Source organism: Cnephaeus nilssonii (genome assembly GCF_951640355.1).
Source record: "Cnephaeus nilssonii genome assembly, chromosome: 24".
Taxonomy (NCBI): Eukaryota; Metazoa; Chordata; class Mammalia; order Chiroptera; family Vespertilionidae; genus Cnephaeus; species Cnephaeus nilssonii.
The window spans coordinates 6,666,569-6,693,711 of NC_137095.1; the positions used below are offsets into that span (position 1 = coordinate 6,666,569).

The window sequence follows — 27,143 nt, forward strand, 5'->3', positions numbered from 1 at the left end:
GGGGCCAGCCCTGCCGGGGTCTTTGTGGACCCGCAGTCGCAGGGAGGGCAGGGGCAGGGCTGGGTCCGAGGTGGGCCGCTCTGGGGAGCCACGCCCTGGACACTCAGGGTTGCAGCCCTCCGGGCACAGGTTCAGGGACTCGCCCAAGGTCACACAGCAAGTTGGTCGAGGGGTGCATGAGGGTCCAGTCTGGGGTCCTCACAGGTCTCTCCCTGCTCAGCAGAGGCCTGGCTCTGCTCCCACAAGCGGGAAGCCCTTGGAGTCTCCAGCGCCTGGGGCGACCAGTCCTTTGGTTAAAATGCGAGGAGGAGGGAGTGGGGTGGGAGTGGGGGTGGGGGTGGGGGGAGGAGGGGGGACTGGCCTGCCGCTAGCGTAGGTTCTAAGCAGCGCAGCCTCCCCGTGGCAGGGGCAGCCTGGCATGGTGCTCCGGGACATGGCTTTAGGGGTCGCGCGGCACCCTCATGGCCCTCTCATCGCCCCTCCACCCCCCCTTTCCCAAACGGGGATCCTTCCAGGGCCTCTCTGACTCAGAGGCAGTGGCCTGATTGAGGTCATGCAGCTGCGAGGGTGCAGAGCTGGGATCTGAACCCCTGCCGGTGTGTGCGCCAGACTCCAAACACCCGAGTTTTGCGCGAGGAAAGGTTTATGGATGGAGGAGGCGCCCAGAATCCGGGGAGCCCCGGGAGTCCCTCCAATCCACCTGCCAGCGCGGACGGGGCTCTGGCTGCTTTCAGATCCCGGCCAGGGGAGGCCGGGAGGGGGCGGCTTGGTAAAACTCCCAAAGCCAACAAGATGGAGTCAGAGGGACGGACGACGTCTCCCGGTGGCCATCAGGGCTTCGGCGGCTCGAGGTCACCGCCCTCCGCGCCGCTGATGTCCTTGGGCGAGTCCCTTCCCTGCTCCCCGCGGCGCCCGCGCCCGTCCCTGCCCGCTGGGGCCGCGCATGCGCAGTGCGGCGCGCGGGAGGCGGCGGCGGCGGCGGCGGCGCCCCAGGTGCGGTGCCCAGACGCCGGCCCCGGAGGCTGCCGCTCGGCGCTGGGCGTGGCGCTGCCTCCCAACCCGCAGCTCCCGGGGGGCGGGCATCGTCGTTTCTGCGGTTCTCGACGGCGCGGCCCGGGCCGCCTGGATCCGCGCTCCCTGCCTCTCAGCGAGCGGGCGGCCGCCCGACGGGCTCCCTCCCCTCAGCCCCGGCCCTCAGGGCGGGAGCGGCGAGGCGAGGCGCGGCGAGGCGGCCGGGGCGGGTTCTCTCGGGGCCCGGCGGCCCGGCGGTCGGAGCAGCCGAGGCGTCGGGCGCCGCGGGACTCCCGGGCGGGGAAGAGAACGCGAATCTCCTCCCCGGAATTTCCCGGAAGCGCGGCCGGCGAGGGGGCGATGTGAGGGCGGCCGGGCGCCCGGGGAGGGCATGTTCGGCGGGGCGTCCGCGGCGCCCCCGCCCCAGCGCCCTCTCTGCGCCGCCGCCGCCGCCGCCCCGTGAGAAATAAAAGCGGCGGCCGCGCTTCCTGACGTGAGACCCGCGCTCCCGCCGTCCGCCCGCCCGCTCGCCCGCCCGCCCGCGCGCCCAGGCGGCGATGACACGGCGCTGGCGGGGCCCGCGAGGCGCCGGGCGGGCCGTTTGCTGACCGTTTGCTGACCGGAGAGCGGCCGCCGCCAGCGTGTCCGCGGCGCCCCGCCAGCATGGGCTGCGCCCCGAGCATCCACATTTCCGAGACCCAGACCGTGTACCCGGGAGCCCGGGAGGCCGAGGCCGCGCCGGGCCCCGCGGCGCCGCTGCCCCCGCCGGGCGGGCCGGGCGCCCCGCTCCGTCCGGAGCCCGAAGCCTTGGCCGCGACCAGCGGCGCCCTCCCCGCGGAGCCCCCCCAGCCTCGCGACTCGAAGGTAAGGGCGCCGGGCGGGCGGGAGCGCTCCCTCCGGGCCGGGCGGGGCCGGCTCTGGGTGACGGACGGGCGCCCGCAGCCCGTCCTGCCGGGTCGGCGACCCGGTCCCGGGCCCCAAGGAAGGGTGGTGTGGGGTGAGGACGCGTCCGAGCCGTGGCGGAGGTTTTTGGGGAGACACCAGACGCCCCGACCCCGGGGTCCTCTGGGAACTTCTCGAAGGCGCTGGAGGCCGTTCCCTTCCCCCCGAGCGGGACGCGGAGCCCCCGGAGCCTGGTCGGAGCGAACTTGGTTCCCGGGGGAGGGAAGGGAAGGGAAGGGGGCGCCGCGCCCTGCACCCGCCGTCCTGCTGGGCGCCCCGCGCGCTGCTGTTGGTCCGCTGCGTGGGGACCCCTTACCCCTGGGACCCCATCAGCTTTGCTTCGCTGCGCGTGCATTGGAGGTTCCCGTCTCTCAGCGTACATACATGTGTGTACAGTGCACGGAATTACAAAATCCGACCAGGAACGCCGTTTTTGACACATCAGAACAAAGTTCATTTTCTTAAGCGATCTGACTGGTGGGACACATTGGTAACTTCTTTTTTTCTTTTTCTTTTTTTTTTAATTGCATGTCTTCTCCAACGTGCATTGCCTTGGCTATGTTTTGTCGAAGTTTCTGGGCCTTCATCTTTGCTAAGTTTTTTTTTTTTAAGAATGATCTTTTTTTTTTTTTTTTTTTTTTTTTTTTTTTTTAATAAAGTTCAGTAGGGCATGCAGCAGCAGTTTTCCAGGGCTCCGACTTGAACTGTCACAGCTGGGATGTATGCGTGGTTGATGTTTTACTTAACGAGGGAGGACCAATGGGTGCGCGTAGCCACAGGTGGTCGAGAGCATCCCTCTCCCCGCAGCTGCTCGAGTCATTTGCAAACTTAACCTGCTTTTCTTTTTGTAACTGAGGACTGCGAGACCCCCTGAGCGTGAGAGCTACAGTCAGGAGAGCTACAGTTCGGTTCGTTTTGTGTCTTTTTTTAAAAAAAATATATTTTATTGATTTTTTTTACAGAGAGGAAGGGAGAGGGATAGAGAATTAGAAACATCCATCAGCTGCCTCCTGCACACCCCCTACTGGGGATGTGCCCGCAACTAAGGTACCTGCCCTTGACCGGAATCGAACCTGGGACCCTTGAGTCCGCAGGCTGATGCTCTATCCACTGAGCAAAACCGGTTAGGGCCGCTTTGTGTCTTAAGTTTGTATCAGTAGTCATGATACTTTTTTTTTTTTCCTATAACATAGGTGGAAGTGATTTTCCCCAGCCCCTCCCGTACATCACGTGAGAACTCACCTTTTTCTCATTGTCAGAAGGTGCGCACTCTTTCGGTAGGTTCTTCAAAGACACACACCAGCAGTGGTTTTAATTTAGACTGTTGACCCAAGCTGCTCTGAATATCCGCATAATGCTTATACATTAAGCCTACCCAACTGGCTTTCTTCTTCTTTTTATTTTTTATTCATTTATTTTTTAAAAATATATTTTATTGATTTTTTACAGAGAGGAAGGGAAAGGAAGAGGGAGCGTTAGAAACATCGATGAGAGAGAAACATCAATCAGCTGCCTCTTGCACACCCCCACTGGGGATGTGCCCGCAACCAAGGTACATGCCCTTGACCGGAATCGAACCTGGGACCCTTGAGTCCGCAGGCCGACGCTCTATCCACTGAGCCAAACTGGCTAAGGCTTCTTCTTTTTAAAGCATTACACAAGTGAAGTTGAATCTGGAAACTTTTAACAGCTTTCAAGTGTTTTGGGCCCGAGTCTAATATTGGTTTATCTTGCATTAACTAATATTAAGCTTTTAGGTCATTACAGTAACCTTTTTAGAAAGAGGCCTTTTTGTGGTGGTGTGTATGTCTTTAAATTCCCCTGGTGTCTTATAAGCATCTCCTGTGCAGCAACTTACTCATCTGTTACACAGTGCCCCGATGTGTCCTGAGTTTCCAAGAGTCTTAAATTTTCTGTCCTACTGTCAGACCGTTGTCTTGATTTGGGTCCCACAAAAGTACCTTTACCATGACAGTGCTTAATCCAGCGGCATGCGTATAGTAGGTGCTAAATAAATGGTGACCGAGTTTGTATGTGGGTTTTTTTTTATTGGTAACTGAATGATGAAACATTTTCAGTCACTGGAATTTGATTTCGTAAAACCTCCAACATAGGCTTTAAGACTATATTATATTATTATATCCAGAGGAGGGGTCAAATGATAAGTAACAACATCACAACCACAGAAATACTAGTCTCATGCTTGTGACTCACGAACTGTATGTGTTGATAACACATCTCAGTGACAGGTATTTATAATTAGACATTTCCGGTAATAGGGCAGAGGTAAATATTGGCCTTTTTTTGTTCAATATTGTTTCTGTAAGGGAATATATATTAAATACACTCTGGAAATATAAAAATGCATGCTTAGAGAAGATAAGCTGCCAGCAATTTAGCAAAATCATTATTTTACAATTAATTTGAATTCTTTTTATTAACATACTAAGATCCAATTTCTGTTCATTAAAATTTTTCTTCTTAAAAATACAGTAAGTCAGCATATTGTTGAGTAATTTTCAGTAAGAAATTCATTGGAAGTTTTTATATTCCTGTAGCAGTTCATCAGCATGCTTGGGAGAGTGATAATTAATTGCATTTTCAGATTAATTATTAAAGCAGTGTATCCCCTATATTATAGTGTATCCCACATGTGTTCCCTGAAACAAGTTGTGTACTCTTAATAAGTATTAAATAAAAAAATGGTTCGTGGTCAAATAAATTTGGGAAATACTGGCTCAGACTAAGTTCTGCAGAATTCTTGCATGCAGGATTTGTCATAAAACTGAATTTTCAAAAACACACTGTGAATCCCCAAATCATTTAGAGCATGCAACATTCCCCAAACTTGTTTTGATTATGGTGCCCTTCTGTTGAGGTGTATCTTAGGCAGGCCGTGTATTAGGACACGAGTATTCAAAGTACAAGGAATATGCTTAACAGTAAAGCTCAATAAACATAATATGCTCCTTAATGATTCCAAAGGTACTTTAGGATCTTGTAATACGCTAGGCTGGGTCATCTTTATGAACTTTATTTAAATATAACTAAAAATACTCTGTGACTGTTGATTCATTTCGGGAGTTACAGTCTATGTGGTTACAGATGATGAATGCTGTGTTCAGTTTTGTTTTGTTTTTAATTGGGGTGCGCATTAACTGTAACAGTTCAATGTTTTCTTTGTCAGTCTTTGGATTTCCTGTTTCCCCTTTCCTTAGCTAGGACTTGAGTTGCCCTTAAAGGAGCTGAGTGTGGGGCAGGAGTGTCAGAGGAGACCCTATGCTCACCCTCCCTCCCTTGTAGCAAAACCCAAAGCACTGCCCGTGATTGATACACACACCCCCCCCCCCCCGTGTCACTAGTCAGCTGTGTGGGTGGCAGCCACGTCTGTTTTGTTCACTGCTGTACCCCCAAACCTCTGACAGGTCTTCGTAACCATTTGCTGAAGTGTGCACCAGGCTGTAGAAGTGGAAAACCCACTCAGCCCATAAAAAAGGAGAAATAGAAACCAGCGTTAACCAGAGTGGAGGCTGTAGAACTTGGATTTGATTCTGAGGAAATCTCTGGTTATTTGTACCCAGGGGACACTCTGTTTTCACCTTGGTCAGCAGAGTGGATTTCCCTATAAAGATTTAAGGGTTAGTGTAGTTGGATGAACAGGACACAAGAGGTGACAGATAATAGCATAGCCACACACTAACCCAGGGTCACTGCCTCCAGCATTTGGCATCCTCTCAGGTGGATTTCTGTTTGGGCCATGTCGAGTCTTTACTTCTGTCATTCTCTTTTCCTCACCTCCTATTCTCTCTCTCTTTTCCCCCCACCAGCTTGCCCATCTTCCTCCCTGCCAGCCCCACCTTCCTCCACCAAGCTGGCCAAACTAACCATCTTAGTCAACCAACGTTGAGTAGTTTCTCAGTGTTTCTTGGCTATGGAATAAAATGTATTTCCTGCTCTTAATATATCAAGTGGATTAATCAAATCTTTATATTTCCCTAAACTAAAGCAGATGTCTCTTTTTGTGTGACCTGATTTTCCCCCCACTAGAGGTCATGGATCCTTGGTAGATTATATGGAAGTATAGAAAGTTTCCCTCTGAAAATATAATTGAGAAAAGGAGACACCGTTCTGTTTCTGAAATAAGTGACTATAATTTATCTCTGGAGCTCATGGGCTGTGAGTTCTCTCATTATTGTGCACTTACACCTTTCGGTATGCAGAATCTTATTTTTTTGCCAGGCCTAGTTATAGAGATTTGGCTTTTTATATTTTCTTCAATACCTATTCTATGTATACAAAAATCTGCATTTGTACTACATATTATTTTAGTGCTTGATATTACCACCATAATTTTAACTGTGGTTTTTAAGATAGATGTTACAAATGCCACAACTCTTTTTTTATTTTTTATATATTTTATTGTTTTTTTACAGAGAGGAAGGGAGAGGGATAGAGAGCTAGAAACATCGATCAGCTGCCTCCTGCACACTCCCCACTGGGGACGTGCCCGCAATCAAGGTACATACCCTTGACCAGAATCGAACCTGGGAACTTTCAGTCCGCAGGCCGATGCTCTATCCACTGAGCCAAACCGGTTAGGGCCGAATGTCACAACTCTTATCAGCTCAGATCTGCCCTGGGCTGGCCTTGCCCCTCTCCTTGCTGAGGGGGGACCCCAGGCCCCTTCGGCACAAGTGTTCCCTATAAAGTAGCTTGTGACACTGGTTTTCCGTTGGATGGCTTGCCCATTTGGCTTGGGTTCTTCAATAGAGAAGGTTCCTGATGAGGCCACAGGGTGAGGCAGACATCTCAGAATAACCTAACATGCCTTAAAGGACCAAATATTTTTTTTAAACTAAAAAAAAAAAAAAAAATCAAAGAACAGAGAGAGAGAGAGAGGTTGCTTAGGACTTGAGTAATCCCCTGGTCTTTTCCAAGGTCAGTGACTTCAGCCTGGTTTCTCAATGCACTAAGACAGTGGGAGGCATTGGACTCTGAAGTTCTTCGAGTGCAGACTCTTCATATTAATAATACCCACCATTTCTTGGATGCCTTCTCTGTTGGAGGCGCCGGGCTGGATGCCTTACAGATGTTGCCTCATTTAATCCTTGCCGCCCTGTGAGGTGGCTGCTACCACTTCCCTTTTGCAGACCGACAGCTGATGTTGGAAACTCACCCAAGGCCATAGCCTTCAGCTGAGATTCAAATCCATTGATCTCTCACCCCCGGGGTTGTTGCTCTCTTTAACTACCTGTCTCCACTACATCTCCCATTCTCCGTCTGTCTGTCTGTGAGGCTACAGATGTCAAAGGTCACCTGGTTTTAAGCAGGTGTCCTCAGTCTACATTGTGGGGATTTTGTTAAGTCTTGACTTCCCGGGGAACTTGGTTCCAGCCCTACATTAGGTTCCCATGTTTGTGGAAGTCGAAGCTGTATTCAGCCGTGTGCCAGTAGAGAGAAAAAGATAGAAACATCGATCGTCTGCCTCCTGCATGCTCCCCACCAGGTATCCAGTCCGAAACCCGGAAATGTGCCCCAACCAGGAATTGAACTGGTGACCTCTTGGTGCATGGGTCGACACTCAACCACGAGCCCCACCAGCTGGGCTGTGTTGTATGTTGTTGTTTTTTTTTTTTAACAAAAAGCCAATATACCCTAAGCCAGTGATTAATCTGGGGTGGATAGTAAAGTTTGGCCTCTAAAATTTTGGCCATATTAGGGTTGAGCATTCTTCCTGGCTGCCCGCCGCCTTCTCTCTCTCTGTTCTGCTCTGGTGAGAAGTGTGGTTGAATATGTTGTCAGCCGCTTTGACACGTTTTTCTTTGTTTCTTTTGACACGTTTTACATGGCAGTTTCTCAGCTGCAGGCATCATTTGCAGTTTGCTCATCCCCACAGACAGGAAGGATGTCATAAATTTCCCCCGACTTTGAGGGTGGCCCTGAAGAACCCAAGGAGCGGGTGCTCGCCAGTGCTTGTACTCTGTGCGGGCTGGAATAAACCTTTTGTGCGTTAGCTCCGTGCTCGTTTAGTGTCTCTGAGTGCTCCCTTTCATGGCCGCTAACGAGGACAGCAGCCACTTCAGTTTTTCTCACTCTGCTCCTGGGACAACCCAAAGGACTGGGGACACGTCGGTGTCCACTTTGTCTTCAAACGTTTGGAGTGGATGGCAGCTCCCCACAGAGATGTGTTTGTAAGGAAGCGGGTGAAGGAAGAGCCAGAGACAAAGGTTTAGGTCCAGGTCCACCAGGTGTTGGCTGTGGGATGTTTGCCCAGTTCTGACCCTAAGTTTTCTCGAGCATAAAATGGAACTAGAATACCTGGGTCTTGGCGAGGGTCACTTAGAATAACCTGTGTGAAAGTGCATTGTAAACCCCAACGCACTATCACATGTAAGGATGGGTTCTTTCTTTCAGTTATCTTTCTCAAAGGCAAACTTGGCTCAAGTACATTTGCTTATTTTTAAAAAAATGTAAATTCTTTATTGTTTAAAGTATATTTGCTTATTTTTTAAAAAGCAGATCTCTTCCTTTTTAAAATATATTTTTGTTGTGTGACTAAGTTGGCCGGTTCAATTCCCAGTCCACACACATGCCTAGATTGCAGGCTTGATATCTGGTAGGGGGTGTGCAGGAGGCAGCAGATCCATCTTGGGCTCTCACATCGATGTTTCTCTCTCTCTCTCTCTCTCTCTCTCTCTCTCTCTCTCGCTCGCCCGCCCTCCCTCTCTCCCTCCCTCCCTCCCTGCCTTCCCCACCCTCTGGAAATCAATAAAATGTGTTTTGTCTTTTCCCTAATATTTTATTGTGAAAAATTTCAAACATACAGCAAAGTTGAATTACCTAGCTACCACCTGAATTCTGCAGCTAACAATTTCCTATATTTGCTTTATCACATCTCTCTATTCCTTAGTCCACCCAGCAGTCTGTTTTATTTTTGGATGCATTTTAAAGTAAATTCACACATCAATATACTTAACCCCGAAACACTTTATTATGCATATCACTTAGAGTTCAAATTTTGTTTCTCTTTTTTTTTTGACAAAGGTATACATCTGTTTAATTCAAATTGGTCAAGATAATACAATATTACCATTATTCCAGAAAGTTCTCTGTGCTTCTCCCCCATTCCTACTCCCACCCAGTGGCAAACACTGTTCTGATTTTTTCCATTATAAATTTCATTTGCCTATTCTAGGCTTCACATAAGTAGAATATTCAAGTATGTATTTGGTGTAAGGCTTCTTTCACTCAGCGTAGTGTTTTTGAGATTCATCTGTGTTGCATGAGTCATTAGGCTTTTTTTTTTTTTCTTGCTTAGTAGTCTTTTGTATGAGTAGGTCACATTTCACTTATCCATTCTCTTATTGATGGACACTAGGGCTATTTCTATTTCTGTGCACTATCCTATATAATAAAAGGCTAATATGCAAATTGGCCGAACAGCAGAATGACAGGTCGCTATGACGCACACTGACCACCAGGGGCAGACAGTGCAGGAGCTTCCCCCTGGTGGTCAGTGTGCCAGAAGCCCGGCTCACGGCTGGCGAGTGAGCAGCAGTGGCGGGAGCCTCTCCTGCCTCCGCAGCAGCACTAAGGATGTCCTACTGCTGGCTGCTGGCTTAGGCCCGCTCCTTGGGGGTATCGGGCCTAAGCCATCAGTCGGACATCCCCTGAGGGCTCCCAGACTGTGAGAGGATGCAGGCCGGGCTGAGGGGAACCCCCCCCCCCCCAAGTGCATGAATTTCATGCACTGGGCCTCTAGTTAAGAATAAAGCTGCTATGAATATTCTTATTTTGTGGACATATGCTTTCATTTCCCTTGGGTAAGTACCAAGAAGTGGAATTGCTGGGTATAGGATATCTATCTGTTTAGTGTTTTAAGAAATTGCTTGAACTTTTTCCAAGATGGTTGTACAATTTCACACTCCTGCCAACAATGTCTAATAAAAGTTCTGTTGCTCTACATTCTTGCCCCCATTTGGTGTTATCAGTCTTTTAATTTTAGCCATTCTGGTGGGTGTGTGATGGTATCTCATGGTTTTGATTTCCATTTCCTTAATGGCTAATAATTTTGAGTACTTTTTATGTGCTTATTGATCTTTTATATAACTTCCTTTTGAAATTTTAATTTTAACACTTTTTTTATTAAAAGGAAATATAAGTATTGTCATGACCTCTGGGAACGGAAGGACTTATTAAAACAAGTTACACAAACTATTTACCAGAAATAAAAGGGTTCATAAATTCTTTAGAATAAAGAACTTCTCATCAAAAGAGAGTGAAACTGAAGGAAAGCCATAGGCAGGAAGAAGAAATTTGCAACACATAATACCAATAAAATATGAGAATCCAGAATATACATAGAACTCCTATAAGTCAATAAGAAAAAGACAGCCCATTTGAAAAATAGGCAAACACTTGAACAGGCATGTCGTTAAAGAGGAAGCCAGATGGCTAATAAATGTATGCAAAGATGTTCATCCTCACTGGGGAAATCCAAATGAAAACCACAGTGAGATAACATTTCACACCCACAAAACTGGCAGACATTAAAAAGCCTGACAGTGTTTTGAGGAACTCTTCAGCCCTGTCAATAGACGTGTCAGTCAGTGCTACCACTTGGGGAAACCACTGTCGTTGTCAAGTCGAGTTGATCATATGACCTAGCAGTGTCACTCCTAGGAGCTCTTACACCAATGAACTGGAAACATGTCCAAGAATGTTCATAGCAGCATTCCTTTTATTTATTTATTTATTTAAAAAATTTATTGATTTCAGAGAGGAAGGGAGAGGGAGAGGGAGAGAAACATCAATGATGAGAGAGAATCATTGATTGGCATGCACTACCAGACACTGAGCCTGCAACCTAGGCAGGTGCTCTGACCAGAATTGAACCGTGACCTCCTGATCCATAAGTTGGCACTCAGCCACTGAGCCACACGGACTGGGCAACAGCATTGTTTTTAATAAGCAAACTTTTAAAATATACGTTTTTATTGATTTCAGAGAGAGGAAGGGAGAGGGAGAGAGAGACAGAAACATCAGTGATGAGAGAAAATCATCTATCAGCTGTCTCCCCCACTTCTCCCACCGGGGATCAAGCCCATAACCCGAGCATGTGCCCCAATTGGGAATTGAACCTCAACCCCCCAAGCCACATTGGCTGGGCAAGCAAACTTTTTGATTAAACCCAAATGTCCATCAACCACGTAAATAAGTTGTGATATGCTTAAACAGTGTACTGACTAGTTTACAGCTTTGAAAATGAATGGATTGTAGCCACAGGTATCAACACAGATCAATTTCAAAAACTTAACATTGAGAGAAGTTCTATAAGAATTTATGAAGCATAATTCCTTTTATTTAAATTTTTTAAATCTTTTTTTATCTTTATATTTTAATTGTTTTTGTTTTTTCTTTTATTTAAATTTTAATAGCTAAACTATATTATGTGGGGTTATGTATAATATACACATAGATATAAAGCTATAAAGAAAAAAATTACTACAAAATTCAGTTAGGTAAAGAAACTCTGTGTCAGGGACTGACATGATGAGCAGGTTAATTGAGTGCCTAGTGTAGAGGGTACAGGAGGGCTATCCCAGGCCCTGCCTACATCCTCTCTGGGAGGTGTGGCCGGTCTCCGCCCTGGAAGTGATGGTAGTGCCACTGGCATGGATGGTGCTCAGAGAACAGCCGGGAGCTTAGTCTGGATTGGTCGTAAGGTATAGAGACAGGAAGGGAGGGAGGACTTGGGCCTGGGCTACGAAGGCTGGGGGGACCTGGATAGGTAGACCAGTCACTAGTGTGAGGGTGGAGGGGGGGCTTGCTTTGCAGACTGGGAGGGCCTGGAAGCCAGGTTGAGGCGTTTGAAGTCCATCCTGTAAACCTTAGAGAACTCCCAGAGGCTTTTTCACTCTCATCCGGGGTGAACATATTGTATGCAGACTAAGTTTCAGAGGAAATGGCAGCGCTTGGAGTGAGGAAGAGCTCAAGGTGGGCCCTTACTGTAGGCCCAAGGTGTGGCCAGGCACAACTAATGTCGTGGGGTGGCGTGGGCAAGGAGGGAATGAGGAAAGGAAAGCTGGCAGGCTAGAGGCAGACTGGGTTTGGGGAGTGAGGGATGAGGTAACTGGAGGGCGACTAGGAGGTTGGGTTTTACCAGCAGAGAAGGACTGATAGATAGCATGCCACAATTTGTGCAGTGCTTTATGGTTTACCAAGCGCTATTTTTATACAGCATCTCATTTGATGTTCCCCAAACTCCTGTGACGTAGGAAGGAGGGATTTTATTTTCCCTCTTGAAGACCTAAAGAGGCAGAAATTTAAGGAGATCAAATGACTTGCCCCAGTTTGTGGTGACGGCTTCCAGAAACAGGTTCACTGTAATAGCATAGGGCAGAAGCCAGATGAGAGAGGTTAGGGAGTTCTTTAAAAAGCCTTTCTGGTCTCTTGGTTCTGGAATCATTTTATAAAAGTGAACTTTTATTTTCCCCTTATTAAGACAGTAATGTTCATTGTGGAAAACTTGAAAAATACAGAAAGGAACCAGGATTACTTCAGTTGCACAATTAAGTTACATATTCGGGAGAGAGCGTCCCATAAAATGGTGGTGTGCTTCCTCCCTCCATGTAGATGATCCTATATAATAAAAGCGTAGTATGCAAATTGTCCCCTAGACCGGGAGTTGTCTGGGAGTTCGACCAGGGGGCGGGGCTGGCCGGGGGAAGGGAGGGAGGCCCTGGCAGGGGGTGGCGGTGGCAGCAGGCGGCTGGGGGAAGGGAGGAAGTACCTGGCTGGCAGCCGGTAGCGGCTAGGCTCCCTACCAGTGCACGAATTTCGTGCACTGGGCCTCTAGTTTTAAATAACTGTAATTCAGAATGACTTTAAAAATTGTTTTGTTCATTAGTTCTAGGAAACACTTAGCTGTTATTTCCTCAAATGTTCCCTTTCCATTTCCTCATTTTCTTTCTTTTGCAGCTCCCTCCAAATGATAGGGTTTTTTGTTTGTTTGTTTTTATTTCAGAGAGGAAGGTAGAGGGAGAGATAGAAACATCAATGATGAGAGAGAATCATTGATCAGCTGCCTCCTGCACACCCCCCACTGGGGATCAGGCCTGCAACACAGGCATGTGCCCTTGAGCAGAATCAAACCAGGACCCTTCAGTCCTCAGGCCAATGCTCTATCCACTGAGCCAAACCGGCTAGGGCCAAATGATAGGGTTTTGACACATCTGGGTCTGCCCTCCATGTCTCTGCACCACAATGTGGGAGGATTTTTTAGTCCACTCTTCCAGCTACTGACTCATTCCTCAAGGTCTGCACAGCCCTCGAGCTCATTGAGTTTTAAAAATTGGGCAGTTTTTGTGTTCAAGATTTATGGTTCTCTTTATAACTTACACTAGAGGCCCGTTGCACGAAATTCATGCATGGGGGGGGGGTTGTCCCTCAGCCCATCCTACACCCTCTCCAATCTGGGACCCCTCGAGGGCAGTCAGACATCCCTCTCACAATCTAGGACTGCTGGCTCCCAGCCGCTCACCTGCCTGCCGGCCCGATTGCTCCTAACTGCCCTCCCTGCAGGCCTGGTCACCCCTAACTGCCCTCCCCTGCCGGCCTGGTCGCCCCTAACTGTCCTCCCCTGCAGGCCCGGTCACCCCTAACTGCCCTCCCCTGCCGGCCTGGTCGCCCCTAACTGTCCTCCCCTGCCGACCTGGTCAGCCCCAACTGCCCTCCCCTGCAGGCCCGGTCACCCCTAACTGCCCTCCCCTGCAGGCCTGGTCGCCCCCAACTGCCCTCCCCTGCCAGCCTGGTCGCCCCTAACTGTCCTCCCCTGCCATCCTGGTCGTCCCCAACTGCCCTCCGCTGCAGGCCTGGTCGCCCCAACTGCCCTCCCCTGTAGGCCATTTTGTGGTGGCCATCTTTGACCACATGGGGATGGCTATCTTGTGTGTTGGAGTGATGGTCAATTTGCATATTACCTATTTATTATATAGGATTATTATATAGCATTTTTTTTTTTGGTTGTAGCATACTACTCCCTTATCTCTTTGAGGATATAAATTATACACACTTGGAAGTCCTATTCTGATTGCTGTTTATTGAAAACATTTTTTGTGAAATAAGAAATGCAGTTAGAAAAATATACAGTCTTAAAGTGGGCAGCTTGATAAGATTTTACACATGTATGATGCGTGTAACTGCCACCCAGATCGAGATAAAACATGGCTAGCACTCCCAAAGTTTGCCTCATGACTGTTCACTATTTTCTAGTATTTTTAACATTTTTTTATTAAAAATCTCAAATATACAGCATTCCCGGACGAATTTTACATTAGCATTTTACTGTACTTGCTTTATCATCCATCTATCTATCTAATCCTGTCTAACCACCTCCTTTTTCTTTTATGCATATTAAAGTAATTATAATCATCAGTACACCTCCCCTTCAGTATTATAGCATGAATGTCATTAATTAAGGTTCATTATTTAGATTTTTTCTTTTGTAATTTATGGACAATAAAATGCACAAATATTTGTTGTACATTTGCTGAGTCTTGACAAATCCATACATTTGCCTGTGTAATCAAAACCTCTCTCAAGTTATAGAACATTGTCATCACCCAGAAAGTTCCCTTGTGCCCCTTCCCAGGCAGTTTCTCCCCACCATCCCTGCAACTATCCTTCTAATTATTTTCAAAAATGCAAAACAAGCCTGGCTGGCATGGCTCCGTGGTTGAGCGTTGACCTATGAACCAGGAGGACACAGATCGATTCCCGGTCAGGGCACATGCCCAGGTTGCAGGCTCGATCCCCGGTGGGGGCATGCAGGAGGCAGCCAATTGATGATTTTCTCTCATCATTGATGTTTCCCTCTCTCTCCGTCTCCCTTCCTCTCTGAAAGCAATAAAAATATATATATATATATTTTAAAAAAACAAGAGAATGACTTAATAAGCAATGATATATGAAATCAAATTGTATATTATCACCACATAAAATATATGCATATGAAAAAAGCATGAAGGTAATACACACCAAAAATGATAACAGTTGTACATTTGTGTTAATTTTTTTCCCATTGTAGATTAGCTTTGTTTGTTTGTTCTAGAACTTCATATAAGTAGACTTGTATACTATGTATAGTACTTTTGTTTAATTTAAAAATATATATATTTTATTGATTTTTTACAAAGAGGAAGGGAGAGGGATAGAGAGTTAGAAACATTGATGAGAGAAACATCCATCAGCTGCCTCCTGCACACCCCCTACTGGGGATGTGCCCGCAACCAAGGTACATGCCCTTGACCGGAATCGAACCTGGGACCCTTGAGTCAGCAGGCCGACGCTCTATCCACTGAGCCGAACCGGTTAGGCTACAGTACTCTTTTTATGTAACAATTCTTTCACTCAGCATTATGTGTTTTGAGATTTATCTGTTTGATATATCAGTAGTTCGTAGTATTCTATTAACTTTTGAAAGCTCGTGGTAGATACTGTTAAAATGCCCCCCCCCCCCCCCCCCTTTGTTTTAGTGGCCTCGTAGTCTCCCTTCTCCGTCACACAGAGAGCTCCTGTTTGGTAAGTTCTGTGATAGGGAGGGCACTCATTCTTTATTGGATCAGTGAAGTATTCCTTCATTCATTCAGCACACATTCACGTCGTGCTCACTGTGGGCCAGGAGCTGCACGTGGTTTTTGTAATAACGTGGAGATGTAAGGTTAGCCTTCTTGCTCTGGCCGGTGTGGCTCAGTGGATAGAGCGTCGGCCTGTGGACTGAAGAGTCCTCGGTTCAATTCCGGTCAAGGGCACGTACCTGGGTTGCAGGTTCCCTGGCCCTGGTCAGGGCACGTGCAGGAGGCAGCCAATCGATGTGTTTCTCTCACATCGATGTTTCTCTCTGTCTCTCCCTCTTCCTTCCATTCTCTCTCAAAATCAGTGGGAAAAATATCCTCGGCTGAGGATTAACAACAACAAAAAGATGAGCCTTCTTTTTGGATGATGCACTTATTGGAGAGAAGACTTGTCTCTAATTGCCCTGTCCCCCGATTGTCCAGGGCCTGTTCAGAAATCGGAACATACCGTTGACTGTGGTACAAAGAGGGCAGGGGAATTGGAGTCAGAAGGCTTGGGTTCGAAATCTGGCTTTGGTACTTGTTAAACTGTGAGCTGGGCAAATCACTCGTCTGGGAGCCCCGGTTCCTTGGATGTAAGATGAGCATATACACGAGGAGGTGCGGGAAGAGCCCATGGAAGTGTCAGACTTCCCTTGTTTTCCTGTGGTTATTAATCAGAATTGTTTTCTCACCACCGGGTCCTTAGAGAAGGAAGCTCTGTTCAGTTATCTGTTCAGAGCGGCTAAATATACTGATAATGGAAAAATAAACAGGGGTGTACTGCTTTGCTGGCCTGTAAACCAGAAAACAGTTATCGAGCCAAAGCTGTGTTTGTCTTGAGAGGCCAAGACTATTTCTGCCGTGTCGGTCAGCCCCGGATCCCACAGTGACTCGGGTCACCGCGTGGTTTTGGTGTAGGCTCAGTTGTTCCTAGGGCTGGCTCTGCCACGGGGAGAGTTCGGTTACCGTGCTGCTTCTGCCGGCTGGAGGCGGTCTGCTGGTCAGGGCTGCTATGGACTGAACTCGTGCTCCCAGGGTGCAGGCCCCGGCCCGCTGGAGCAGCATGCGGTGCCACACCAGGCTCCTTCCCACCAGGTTGCTTGGAGTGGGCAGTGTCTAAATCAGGCGTCCTCAAACTACGGCCCGCGGGCCACATGCTGCCCGCCGAGGACTTTTATCCGGCCCGCCGGGTGTTTTTGCCATTTTGTTTTTTTATTTCAAAATAAGATATGTGCAGTGTGCTTAGGAATTTGTTCATAGTTTGTTGTTTTTTTTTTAAACTATAGTCCGGCCCTCCAACGGTCTGAGGGACAGTGAACTGGCCCCCTGTTTAAAAAGTTTGAGGACCCCTGGTCTAAATGATGGCATGAGGGCTTTGCCCCTGTCCTCAGGGTTCTTAGCCTTCGCTAAGAACAGCCGGATTGCTAAAGTGATCTACCTCGTTATTATTTCTCCCTCGTGAGGACATTTTTTGGAATTCTAGCCCACCTAAGCTATTCTTTTGAAGAACATATGTTTAGACCTAATTAAAATATATATATATATATATATATATATATATATATATATATATATATATTGATTTCAGGGAGAAAGGGAGAGGGAGAGAGAGAGAGAAACATCAATGATGAGAGAGAATCTGCGATTGGCTGCCTCCTGCACACCCCCCACTGGGGATCGAGCCCACAACCCGAGCAGTGCTCCAACCGAGAATTAAACCATGACCTCCTGGTCCATAGGTCGATACTCAACCACCGAGCCAGGCCAGACCTCATATTTTAGTTCCCAGACAATCAGACCCCAGGTACAGGAGGTCCAGATTTGCTGCTCTAGAAGCAGAGTTTCAAAGAGGGGGAGCAGAGTGATCAGATGTCAATCCAGCTGTGCCATTTCCTGCTCAAAATCCAGACTCCTTCCCTGACCTTCAGCGCCCAGCCCGATGTGGCTCCTGGCCCTCCCCAGCTTTCGCCCATGCCTTACACACCGAACGCCTCCAGTACCCGCACGTCAGGGACTTGATGCCCTCTGGACTTTGGGCAATTTCCTCACAAGCGCTCTGCTGAGAATGTCTCCCCAGCGGAATCAGCAGAATTAGAAAAAGAACCTGGGTGAAGGCGGAGCTCTGAGAAGGAAGTAGGTAGCTGCTGGAGGAAGTATTTTATGTGTGGAACGAATGAATGCCCTCGGTTTTTTGTGTTTGTGGAATTCATTCCATTAAAAAACAGATTAAGATAGGATGCAGGGTTCAAACTGTCAAGGTCATGCCTGCTCCCAGGATAGAGAGGTCCCTGTGGGCTGCTCTGGGACAGTGTTGACCCTCCGGGCTGTTCACTGTGGCCCTGAGGCCCCAGTTGAAGGACTTCTTCCTTCCTTCCTTCCGCGGAGCATGGATATCCTCGGGACCAGAGGAGCCAGCTGTGGCTGGTACAGCTTCTCCTCGCTGAGCGCCTGGAGGGAGTCTGACTGCGGAGAGAGGTCACCCAGTACCAACGGAAGGGCTTCTGGGTTTGGTGGTGCCCCGCTGAGTGCCGGGTTGTGGGGGACAAGCAGGCTTTCCTGTGATCCCCTGGACACCTGTGTTCATCCGGCTTGTTACACTGAAACCCACAAAAACATGGTCACTAACCTAGGAATCTACGATCGCTGTAACAAACAAATGACCAGGTGTCCGATGCTTACCACATACCAGGCACTGTTCTAAGCTACTGCCATGTATTACTAACTCAGTGGTCGGCAAACCCTGGCTCTCGAGCCACATGCGGGTCTTTGGCCCCTTGAGTGTGGCTCTTCCACAAAATACCACGTGCGGGCGCGCACGTACAGTGCGATTGAAACTTTGTGGCCCATGCGCAGAAGTCGGTTTTCGGCTCTCAAAAGCAATTTCAGTCGTTGTACTGTTGATATTTGGCTCTGTTGACTAATGAGTTTGCCGACCACTGTACTAACTGAACCCTTAAGAAAACCCAGTGGGCTTGGTATTACCTTAATGGCTCACCTTTAGCAATGAGAAGACTGAGCCAGCGGGAGGTGAATTTGCCCAAGGTGTCCTAGCCAGCAGCCTGGTTTCTGAGTCCGCACTAGATTTTGCTATTTCTGTCGTTTTTCATTTTACTTTTTGAGATTCATGAGATGCCATGAATGGTTTTGTTTGTTTGTTTTGAGACAGTTCTCCTGATTATATTGGTCAGGATGCTTTTGACTGCAGGTGACAGCACCCTAATCTAGCTGAGGCCAGAAGGGAGATCTGTGGGCCACTACACCTGCCTTACGTAGCCAGACCCAGGGAAGGACTGGGGCACGCCCGCCTCTGGGACAGAGGAGACCAGGACTCTTTCTCCATCTTCCCCTCTCACTCTGTCATCTCCCATTTTCTTGGGCTGATTTTGTTTCTGCTCAGCAGGAAACTGTGCCCAACAACAGCTCCCATTTCCCAGCTGCATCAGGGGGGAATCTCTTCCTTTCATTCCCGCGTGGAAGTCCTGGGAAGGACCAAGACGGCCTCGCTTAGGACACCTGCTCGCCCCCGCGGCCAGTGGTGGCGTCTGTGATGGGGGAGGGGGGGTTTGGATGGGGAGGAGCAGCTCTCAGAGGAAGGGAAGGTGCTGGTCACAGAACAACCCATGCTCCTGCCCTGGGGTTCAGCCCAAGCCCCTAGACGCTTTTCATCTTAAGAATTTATACCACTTTTATGTGTAATGAGGGTTGTTCTTAATTCTGATTGTGAGACAGTTTGTGTTCTGCGTTACCAGAGAAACTTTCCACTTGTTCTGTTTGCTAAGAGAAGAACATTTCAACAAGTTTTGACATAGAAAGGGCTTCCCAGTTGACCCTCCCCTGTGTATTCTGCTTAAGGATATTTAATGACTCCGTGTTGCGCATTACTTCTCTCTTTATCCGTTGCTTTCAGGGTTATTACTTGTTTTCAATTACTTGTTTTTGCATTCCAGTGGTAAGATCATCGCAGCCTGTGTTTTGGGGTTTCTTTTCGTCAGCTGACTGTATCTTGAGCAAGCCACCCAACCCTGTGGGCTTTCATCTCTTCACCTGTTAGGATAGGCCGACTGTCGTAACACACCCAAAGGCATATGAAAGTCACAGCCTTGATAAATGTTTCTCAGTCCTGTCCCATTTGAAAGGCTGTTCCCGATTAGTGGAGGACTCCCCTCGAGGTGGCGATGCAGGGACGGAGGCTCCTTCCATCTGTGGCTGCCAAGGTCACCGAGCACGTCTGCACGGACAAGCTTGCAGGAGGGGTAAGAGCACGAAGGGTCGTGGGTCAGAGGTTCTTAGGGGCCAGCCCTGGACGTGGTCGGTGTCGGTTGGTTCCGTTGGTCACTTGGCCACCCCTAGTTTCACTGAAGCCTGGGAAATGGGAGCTGTGTGTGTGTGCCCGGGAGAAGGGGAACTGGGCTTGGCCAGCCCGCCTGGTCTGCCCCACCTCTTCGGTAACTATTTTAATTCTTCCCCTTTTCCCCTCGCCCTTGCGCAGCATTTGTGGAGGTTGGTCCCTGACATTGTCTCAGTAACAGATACATACCCCAGGCCTGAGTCAGGCGTGAAATTCCCCTGGTCCCAGTTCCTAGTCCTGTTGAATCTCGCCTGAAGCTCACAAGATCTCACTCTGGGCTTTGCATCTACATGAGTCAATAAACCCACCTTATGGCATAGTAATTTGAGGTACAAAAATTTTAAAATACATTTTTATTGATTTCAGAGGGGAAGGGAGAGGGAGAGAGAGACAGAAACATCAATGATGAGAGAGAATCATTGATCAGCTGCCTCCTGCACGCCCCCCACTGGGGAGCAAGCCTGCAACCCAAGCATGTTGTGCCCTTGGCCAGAATCAAACCTGGGACCCTTCAGTCCACAGGCCGACGCTCTACCCACTGAGCCAAACCGGCTAGGGCTTGAGGTCAGATTTTTAAAATTTGCAACCAAAAGCATCCTGATTGATACAGCTTCTGAAATGGAAGAGGAGCGGGAGAGAGGAAGGCTAGAGTCTGGATCTCAGAGTCCTGCACATCCGTGATGCTTCTTCGGGTACTCGAACCCCCACGCAGGGTCTGAGTGGATGTGACCCTAGTTTGACTTCCAGTTTCCCAGAATTACAGCTGGGCTAACGCTCTCCTGCCCTTAGACAATGATTTGTCTTTGGGTTGAGTGATAGTTTCATTGAAGAATAAATAACGACATTTTATTTGTTTTCCACCAAGACGAACGGGACGTAGTTCATATGCTTTCTTTTCTCACATGTTGTTTTAGCAGCTTCTCTAAAGTTTGCCTTTACATCGGGGAAGTGTATGGAGTAAATAGACACACTGCAGAATGCATTTGGTTTATACTTGGGGGTTATCTCTCTTTATGTAGGAATTCTGTATTTCTTGATTTGGAATGTTCCAAGCCCTTTGGTAACTTGAACAGTTTGTCAGATTTGTTGATTTTGTAGCACCTCCATCTGGAAAAAAATGCCGGCGCAGTTAGTGGCCCAGGGAGGTGTCAGAAGCCAGGTGAGGTTTCCTGTGTTGTGACACTGAGATGCAGGTTAATTATGTCTCTCTGAGTGTATTTGCAGAATTCCATTCTTAGTCTGCTGAGACCTATAACGGCCTGCCTGGCTCCCTGTCGCTGCCTTTCTCCTGACACCTTGGCCCCACCAAACTCCCTCCTAAGTGTGTTACATCCCCCCCCCCCCCCCCATTCAGTTGGACTTGATTCTAGTTCCACGCTCTGGGACTCTGTCCTGTTTCTAATGATGGGGCCTTGTTGGTGTGCACACAGTCTCATCTTAAATTCTTACACCCTATCCTGGCTACCTGCCAGCGCCTTGGTTTCCCCTTTTCCTGACTCCAGAAACCCTGCCCCCTGACACGGGTTTCCTTCCACTGCTGATGTGTCTGCCTGAATCCTTTCCTACCACCTTCACCCCCGCCCCCCCCAACCCCACTCCTCCTGCCCTTGCTTGCCGAACCATCTGCCTTTTGCTAAATGTCCCTAAAGCAGGGCTGGCACCATGGTTTGCTGGGAACGCGGTGGGGAGCTCTCTCTCCAGTGCCTGATAGCCAGGCACGCGCTCCGCCTTAGAGAGCCCGTGGGGCTGCGCAGCCTTCTCCTCCCAGGCCAGCCTGTCTGTCCGCTGGGCTCCTGTTCTGTAACGGGCACCTGGGAGAGGCAGGCTTGGAGTGTGAGTCCTGCTGAGAGGAAAAGGAAGGAAGTGTTCTTCACCCAACTTCTGCCTCCTTTTCCTCATTCTTCCCGGGGGGGTGGGGGGGGTGGGGGGGGGGAGGGCGTGTGGTTGTGGGTAATGCTTTGTTGTTTAGGGCAGGGAGAAGAAGGGTGGGAGAGTCGCAGAGTAATTTTCACTGTGTGACTAGGGAGGAAGTCTAAAAGCCAACCTGGAGACCATTCTAACTCTCGTCTCTCTACCTTCTCATTTAACACTATTGATGTAAAAACCAGGCCTTTTTTCTTTTCTTTTTTAAAATATAATTTGATTGATTTCAGAGAGGAAGGGACAGGGAGAGAGAGAGAGAGAAACATCAATGATGAGAGAGAATCATTGATCAGCTGCCTCCTGCACACCCCCCACTGGGGATTGAGCCGCAACCAGGGCTTGTGCCCTTGATTGGAATCGAGCCTGAGACCCTTCAGTCTGCAGGCCAGTGCTCTATCTACTGAGCCAAACCGGCTAGGGCAGGCCTTTTTTCTTTTGAAAGTGACTGTTAGAAAGTCATTTTTGGCTGCAGGTGATATAGAATGTTTTATAATCAGGCCAAAAAAAAAACTACACCTGTACGTTTGTTTTCTATAACCTAGGAATAAGGATGTTACAGATCTCTTTTTGTAATGGAATTTGTTGCCGAAACCGGTTTGGCTCAGTGGATAGAGCTTCGGCCTGTGGACTGAAAGGTCCCAGGTTTGATTCCGGTCAAGGTCATGTACCTTGGTTGCAGGCACATCCCCAGTGGGGGATGTGCAGGAGGCAGCTGATCAATGCTTCTCTCTCATCGATGTTTCTAACTCTCTATCCCTCTCCCTTCCTCTCTGTAATGGAATTTGTTGTCCTAAGAGCTTACCCATTGTAAAATTAAGGCATTTTGAGTGACATGATAAAATTCATCTAAAGGAGTATATTCGTGGGTTTCAGGGTGGAGAAGGATCCTTAGCCATTGTTTTTACATGGCCAGTTTTCATCAAAAGTTTAGATTTTCTCCAGACAGTGGTGGGTTATCTTGTCTGTTATTACAAAAACCAGCCAAACAAAAAACAGATGTCATATGCTGTTGGTAGGAATGTAAATTAGTAAGGTCATTTTGGAAAACTGTTTGGCAGTATCTGCTAAAGTTGAACACACGCATATTTTGTCTCCCATCAATTCTGCTCCTTGGATATATACCCAGTAGAGGTGTGTACATGTTTGACACAGTCACATACTGGAATGTTCATAGCAGCATTATTCATAAGAGTGAAAAACTAGAATTCCAAAGTCCACTCAAAGGAGACTAAGTTGTGATAACAGTATACAATGAAATGCTCTGGAAATAGCAGCGAAAATGAAAGAACTATTGTTATATGCAACAGCATGGGTGAATTTCACAAGTAAAGTGTTGAATGAAAGAAGCCAGACAAAAACGATCCCATACTCCTACATGATTTGATCTACGCCAAATTCAGGCCGAGGTGTGGTGCTGGGAGCTATGATGGCCTGGCCTTTTGGAAAGAACACAAGGGCTTCTGAGTCTGGGAAAGCTGTTTCTTGACCCGGATGGTAGTTAGACGGGTGAGTTTACTTTGTGCAGTTCACCAAGCTACACACTTAGGATTTATATACTTTTTTGTGTATGTTAACTTCCAATAAAAACGTGTGTTAGAAACCTCAGCATGTATCATGCTTGAGCCAGGATTTTCATGAATGTCCTCTTGGTCTCTGGACGTGGCATGTGCCTTTCCCTGGGTCTAAAATGCCTTTACTTCTCACTCAGTTCCTACTCATGCTGTGGGTCTCCCCTGAGAAGCTGTTTCCCTCTTGCCCCACACATGCAGGGTCCAGTTTCCTCTTATGTGCTCCGTCAGCACCATGTCCTGGAGCCCAGCACAGATTTTACATGTCTGTGTGTGCATTTGATGGCCTGTCCATACATCTGATACGTGTACAGTCCAGGAGAGGGGCGGGGTCTTCCTTTGCCAGCCACGTGTCTATACCTCCTGGTATTTGTCAAATGAATGGACCGGGTGGGCTGACTTCACAGGGAGCAGCCTTCTTTCTCGGCCCTTCTTCAGCTTTCAGTTCAGGGAAGCGTGAGCTTGCAGGGGCCCTGAGGTGGAAGCCTCCATGAAGATGATGGGACATTTTGGAGAATATACATAGTGACTTGAATAGCCTTAAGGTGTGACCTTAGGAAAACTTCCCAGCTGGAAGAGCGAGGCAGTGTTAGTTAATCGGTCAGTGTCCCTTAACCTAGTACTACTGTGTTCTGTGCCCACTAGTTATGTTCTTGAGAACAAACAGTTTATATGTGACTTAATTTGTGCTGCCTTTTCTCATGACAATTCTAAGGTCAAGCCTATTTTAAGCCTGAGAAATATGCCCTGGAAGTTAGCTCCAGAGTCCCTACTTCCTTTTTCTTTCCTCAGCATGGAGATCTTGGCTAAACCCCCTCTTCCCTCCCCACGAAACTCTTCTCGGAAATAGCTCTGAAAGTAATGTATATATCTTCTAAATTCACTTTCTCTACACTTCCATTGTTCTTTTTCACCTAGATACGGGAAAATGGCACGTTCTCATTTGCCATTCTAACCTGACGGAATCAAGTGGAAAGTGGTTAGGAGCCATAGCTGGTTTGGTTCAGTGGATTGAGCATTGGCCTGTGAACTGAAGGGTCCTGGGTTTGATTCCCAGTCAGGGCACATGCCTGGAGTTGTGGACTCGATCCCCAGTAGGGAGTGTGCAGGAGGTAGCCAATCAATTATTCTCTCTCATCATTGATGTTTCTATCTCTCTCTACCTCTCCCATCCTCTCTGAAACCAATAAAATATATATTTAAAAAAAGAGTGGCCAGGAGATGGGCTTTGGAGCCAGACAGTGTGGTTCGAGCCCTAGCCCTTGACCTTTGGCAAGTCACATAACCTCTGTGGGCCCAAGCTTTTTATTTGTAAAACTTAGAGGCCTGGTGCATGACATTTGTGCACTGGGGGTGGGGGGTGGGGGGTGTCCCTCAGCCCAGCCTGTGCCCTCTCGCAGTCTGGGACCCCGTTGGGGGGATGTCCGCCTGCCGGCTTAGGATCGGGCCTAAGCTGGCAGTCAGACATCCCTCTCACAGTCCGGGCTCTTGAAGTCCAGGACCCCTCACTCCTTACCACCTGCCTGCAGCGGAGGCAGGAGCGGCTCCCGCCACCTCTGCTGAGCTTGCCAGCCGTGAGCCGGCTGAGCGGCGCACCCCCTGTGGGAGCACACTGACCACCGGGGGCAGCTCCTGCGTTGAGCGTCTGCCCCCCTGGTGGCCAGTGTGCGTCATAGCAACCGGCCGTTCCACCTTTCGGTCGATTTGCATATTAGCCTTATATAGGATGGGTGTAGTTGTTAATTGGATTAAATTGTGAATCTAAACAACTTGTTCAGTGCCTAAAAATTATAAACACTCAATGACTATGGATATAGTAATTATCTATAACAGAAGGTTCATTTTTGTTATTAGAAAAATAATGGCTTTAATATATAGTATTTATTATACTCTAAAAAGTATTTAGGGCTTTCTTTTTAAGGATATATTTGGAAGTTAATTTTGGTGACTTAAACGATTATACAATACCCAGTTATACAATTTACCCATGGGAACAAGGAAGGAAATAGAGCATCATTATATTGGTTTGTATAACCCTTCACCTCCCCCCGTTAACTTGAAAACAGCAGAGTGGTGGAGAATTTTGGAGAATCTGAAACCATTTCCTGAAGAACAGCCCCATCCAGAGTTGCACAGAAATCTGGGATGTGAACTGGAGCTTTGAGCTCCTGTCATTTTGCCTTCCTTTAATTTCTGGTTGCTTAGCACTCACGGTGATGCTAAATGACACTGCATTTGTTGGTGGGAAAAGGGGAAGCAGAGAATTGTTTTGCAAGAGATGGAAGATGGTATTGACACACAAAATTTACAGATTTAGACCTTAGCAACTTTGGTCCTGAAGGGCTAGATGGAGAAATGATAAGGTCAGAAGGGCTTTGAGATGCGGCGGAAAGAAAAGAGTTTCTGTATCCTCCCTCTACCACTGTGTAACTTGAGCCAGTTGGTAATTTCTCTGAGCATCAACTTTCTCATTTGCAAAATAGGAATAAATACATTCTACCTTATAGATTTTTAAATAGGATTAGCTGAGATATCATATAATAACTTTTTCCTAAGAGACAGCGAGATATACATAAAAGAGTGAGTTTTTATTAGCTCTTCCTTCCTCTCCATCATTTTAACCTCTTGTCTGTTCTGACAGAAATAAATGAATTCTATTTAACAGATTCTCTAATTAGTTGGCTTATTACTTTGAAATGTTTTATTGTGGAGAATTTAAAATATGCACAGAAGTAGAGAACACAGTGTTACATTTGTTGCAGAACAAATTACCCCCAAATTCTGTAGGTCAGGAATTAGAGAACTTGGTAGTTCTGGTCCACAGTCTCTTGCAGCCAGGTGTTAGCAGGGGCCGCAGTCACCCGAAGGCTTCCCTGGACCACAGGGTTTGCTTTCAAGGTGGTTCCCTCACCTGGCTCGTCAACTGAGTGCTGGATGCCTTGGGGCGGGGCTCAGTTCCTTGCCATGTGCACTGTCTTCACAGGGCTGCTCAAGTGTCCTCATGACGTGGGTGCTGGCTTCCCCCAGAGCCATCCGGTAGGCCACGACAGAAGCTACAGGGTTGATCTAGTCTGGAACTTGTATATGGTCAGTCCCACCATATTCTATTGGTCACATAGGTCAGTCCTGACTCAGTGAAGAAGAAGACCACACAGATCTTGTGACCATCACATCTTTAATTCATTCAAAGTGGCAAATGGTAATATTCCAATTCTATCACTCCTTTTTCATTTGGATATTATCTCCAGTGCAATGTTAAAAAGTAGAGATGATAGTATTAAATTAAAAATTTTTAAAATTGATTTTAGAGAGAGATGAAGGGGGAGAGAGTGAGAGAGAGCGAGAGAGCAATATAGATTTGTTGTTTCTACATTCATTAGTTGATTCTTGTATGTGTCCTGACTGGGGATGGAACCCACAACCTTGGCGTATTGAAATGACGCTCTAACTGCCTTCTCAACACCTAGTCTCAGGGTTCGCTGTGGTGGGGACAGAAGATACTGGAAGTCTCGAACGCCATCAATGAAACACTTCAGAGACACATGTCACTTCCACCCAGTCTAGTCAATGGCTTAACTGCAGGGGGTGGGAAGGGTAGTTTTCCTGTGCCAAGAAAGAAAGGGCAGGTATAGTTGGGGAAACATTAAAAGTCCTTGCCACTGCCCAGCCGGCGTGGCTCAGTGATTGAGCATCAACCTATGAACCAGAAGGTCACGGTTCGATTCCCGGTCAGGG

The 27,143-nt window shown here is 47.9% G+C and overlaps 1 protein-coding gene across 2 annotated transcripts in view; it reads left to right on the forward strand.

Moving 5' to 3' along the window:
* Nucleotides 1–975: 975 nt before the first annotated feature.
* Nucleotides 976–27,143, forward strand: part of PDE8A (phosphodiesterase 8A) — a 130,965-nt gene continuing 104,797 nt past the window's right edge. The window contains exon 1 of one of the 2 annotated variants that reach the window (XM_079764068.1): nucleotides 976–1,875. In XM_079764068.1, the coding sequence (XP_079620194.1) occupies nucleotides 1,675–1,875 (201 nt within the window). In that variant the 5' untranslated portion in view covers nucleotides 976–1,674. Of the gene's footprint in view, nucleotides 1,876–18,495; nucleotides 19,823–27,143 lie in introns of those variants that run through there. The other variant, XM_079764069.1, reaches the window with a different exon arrangement.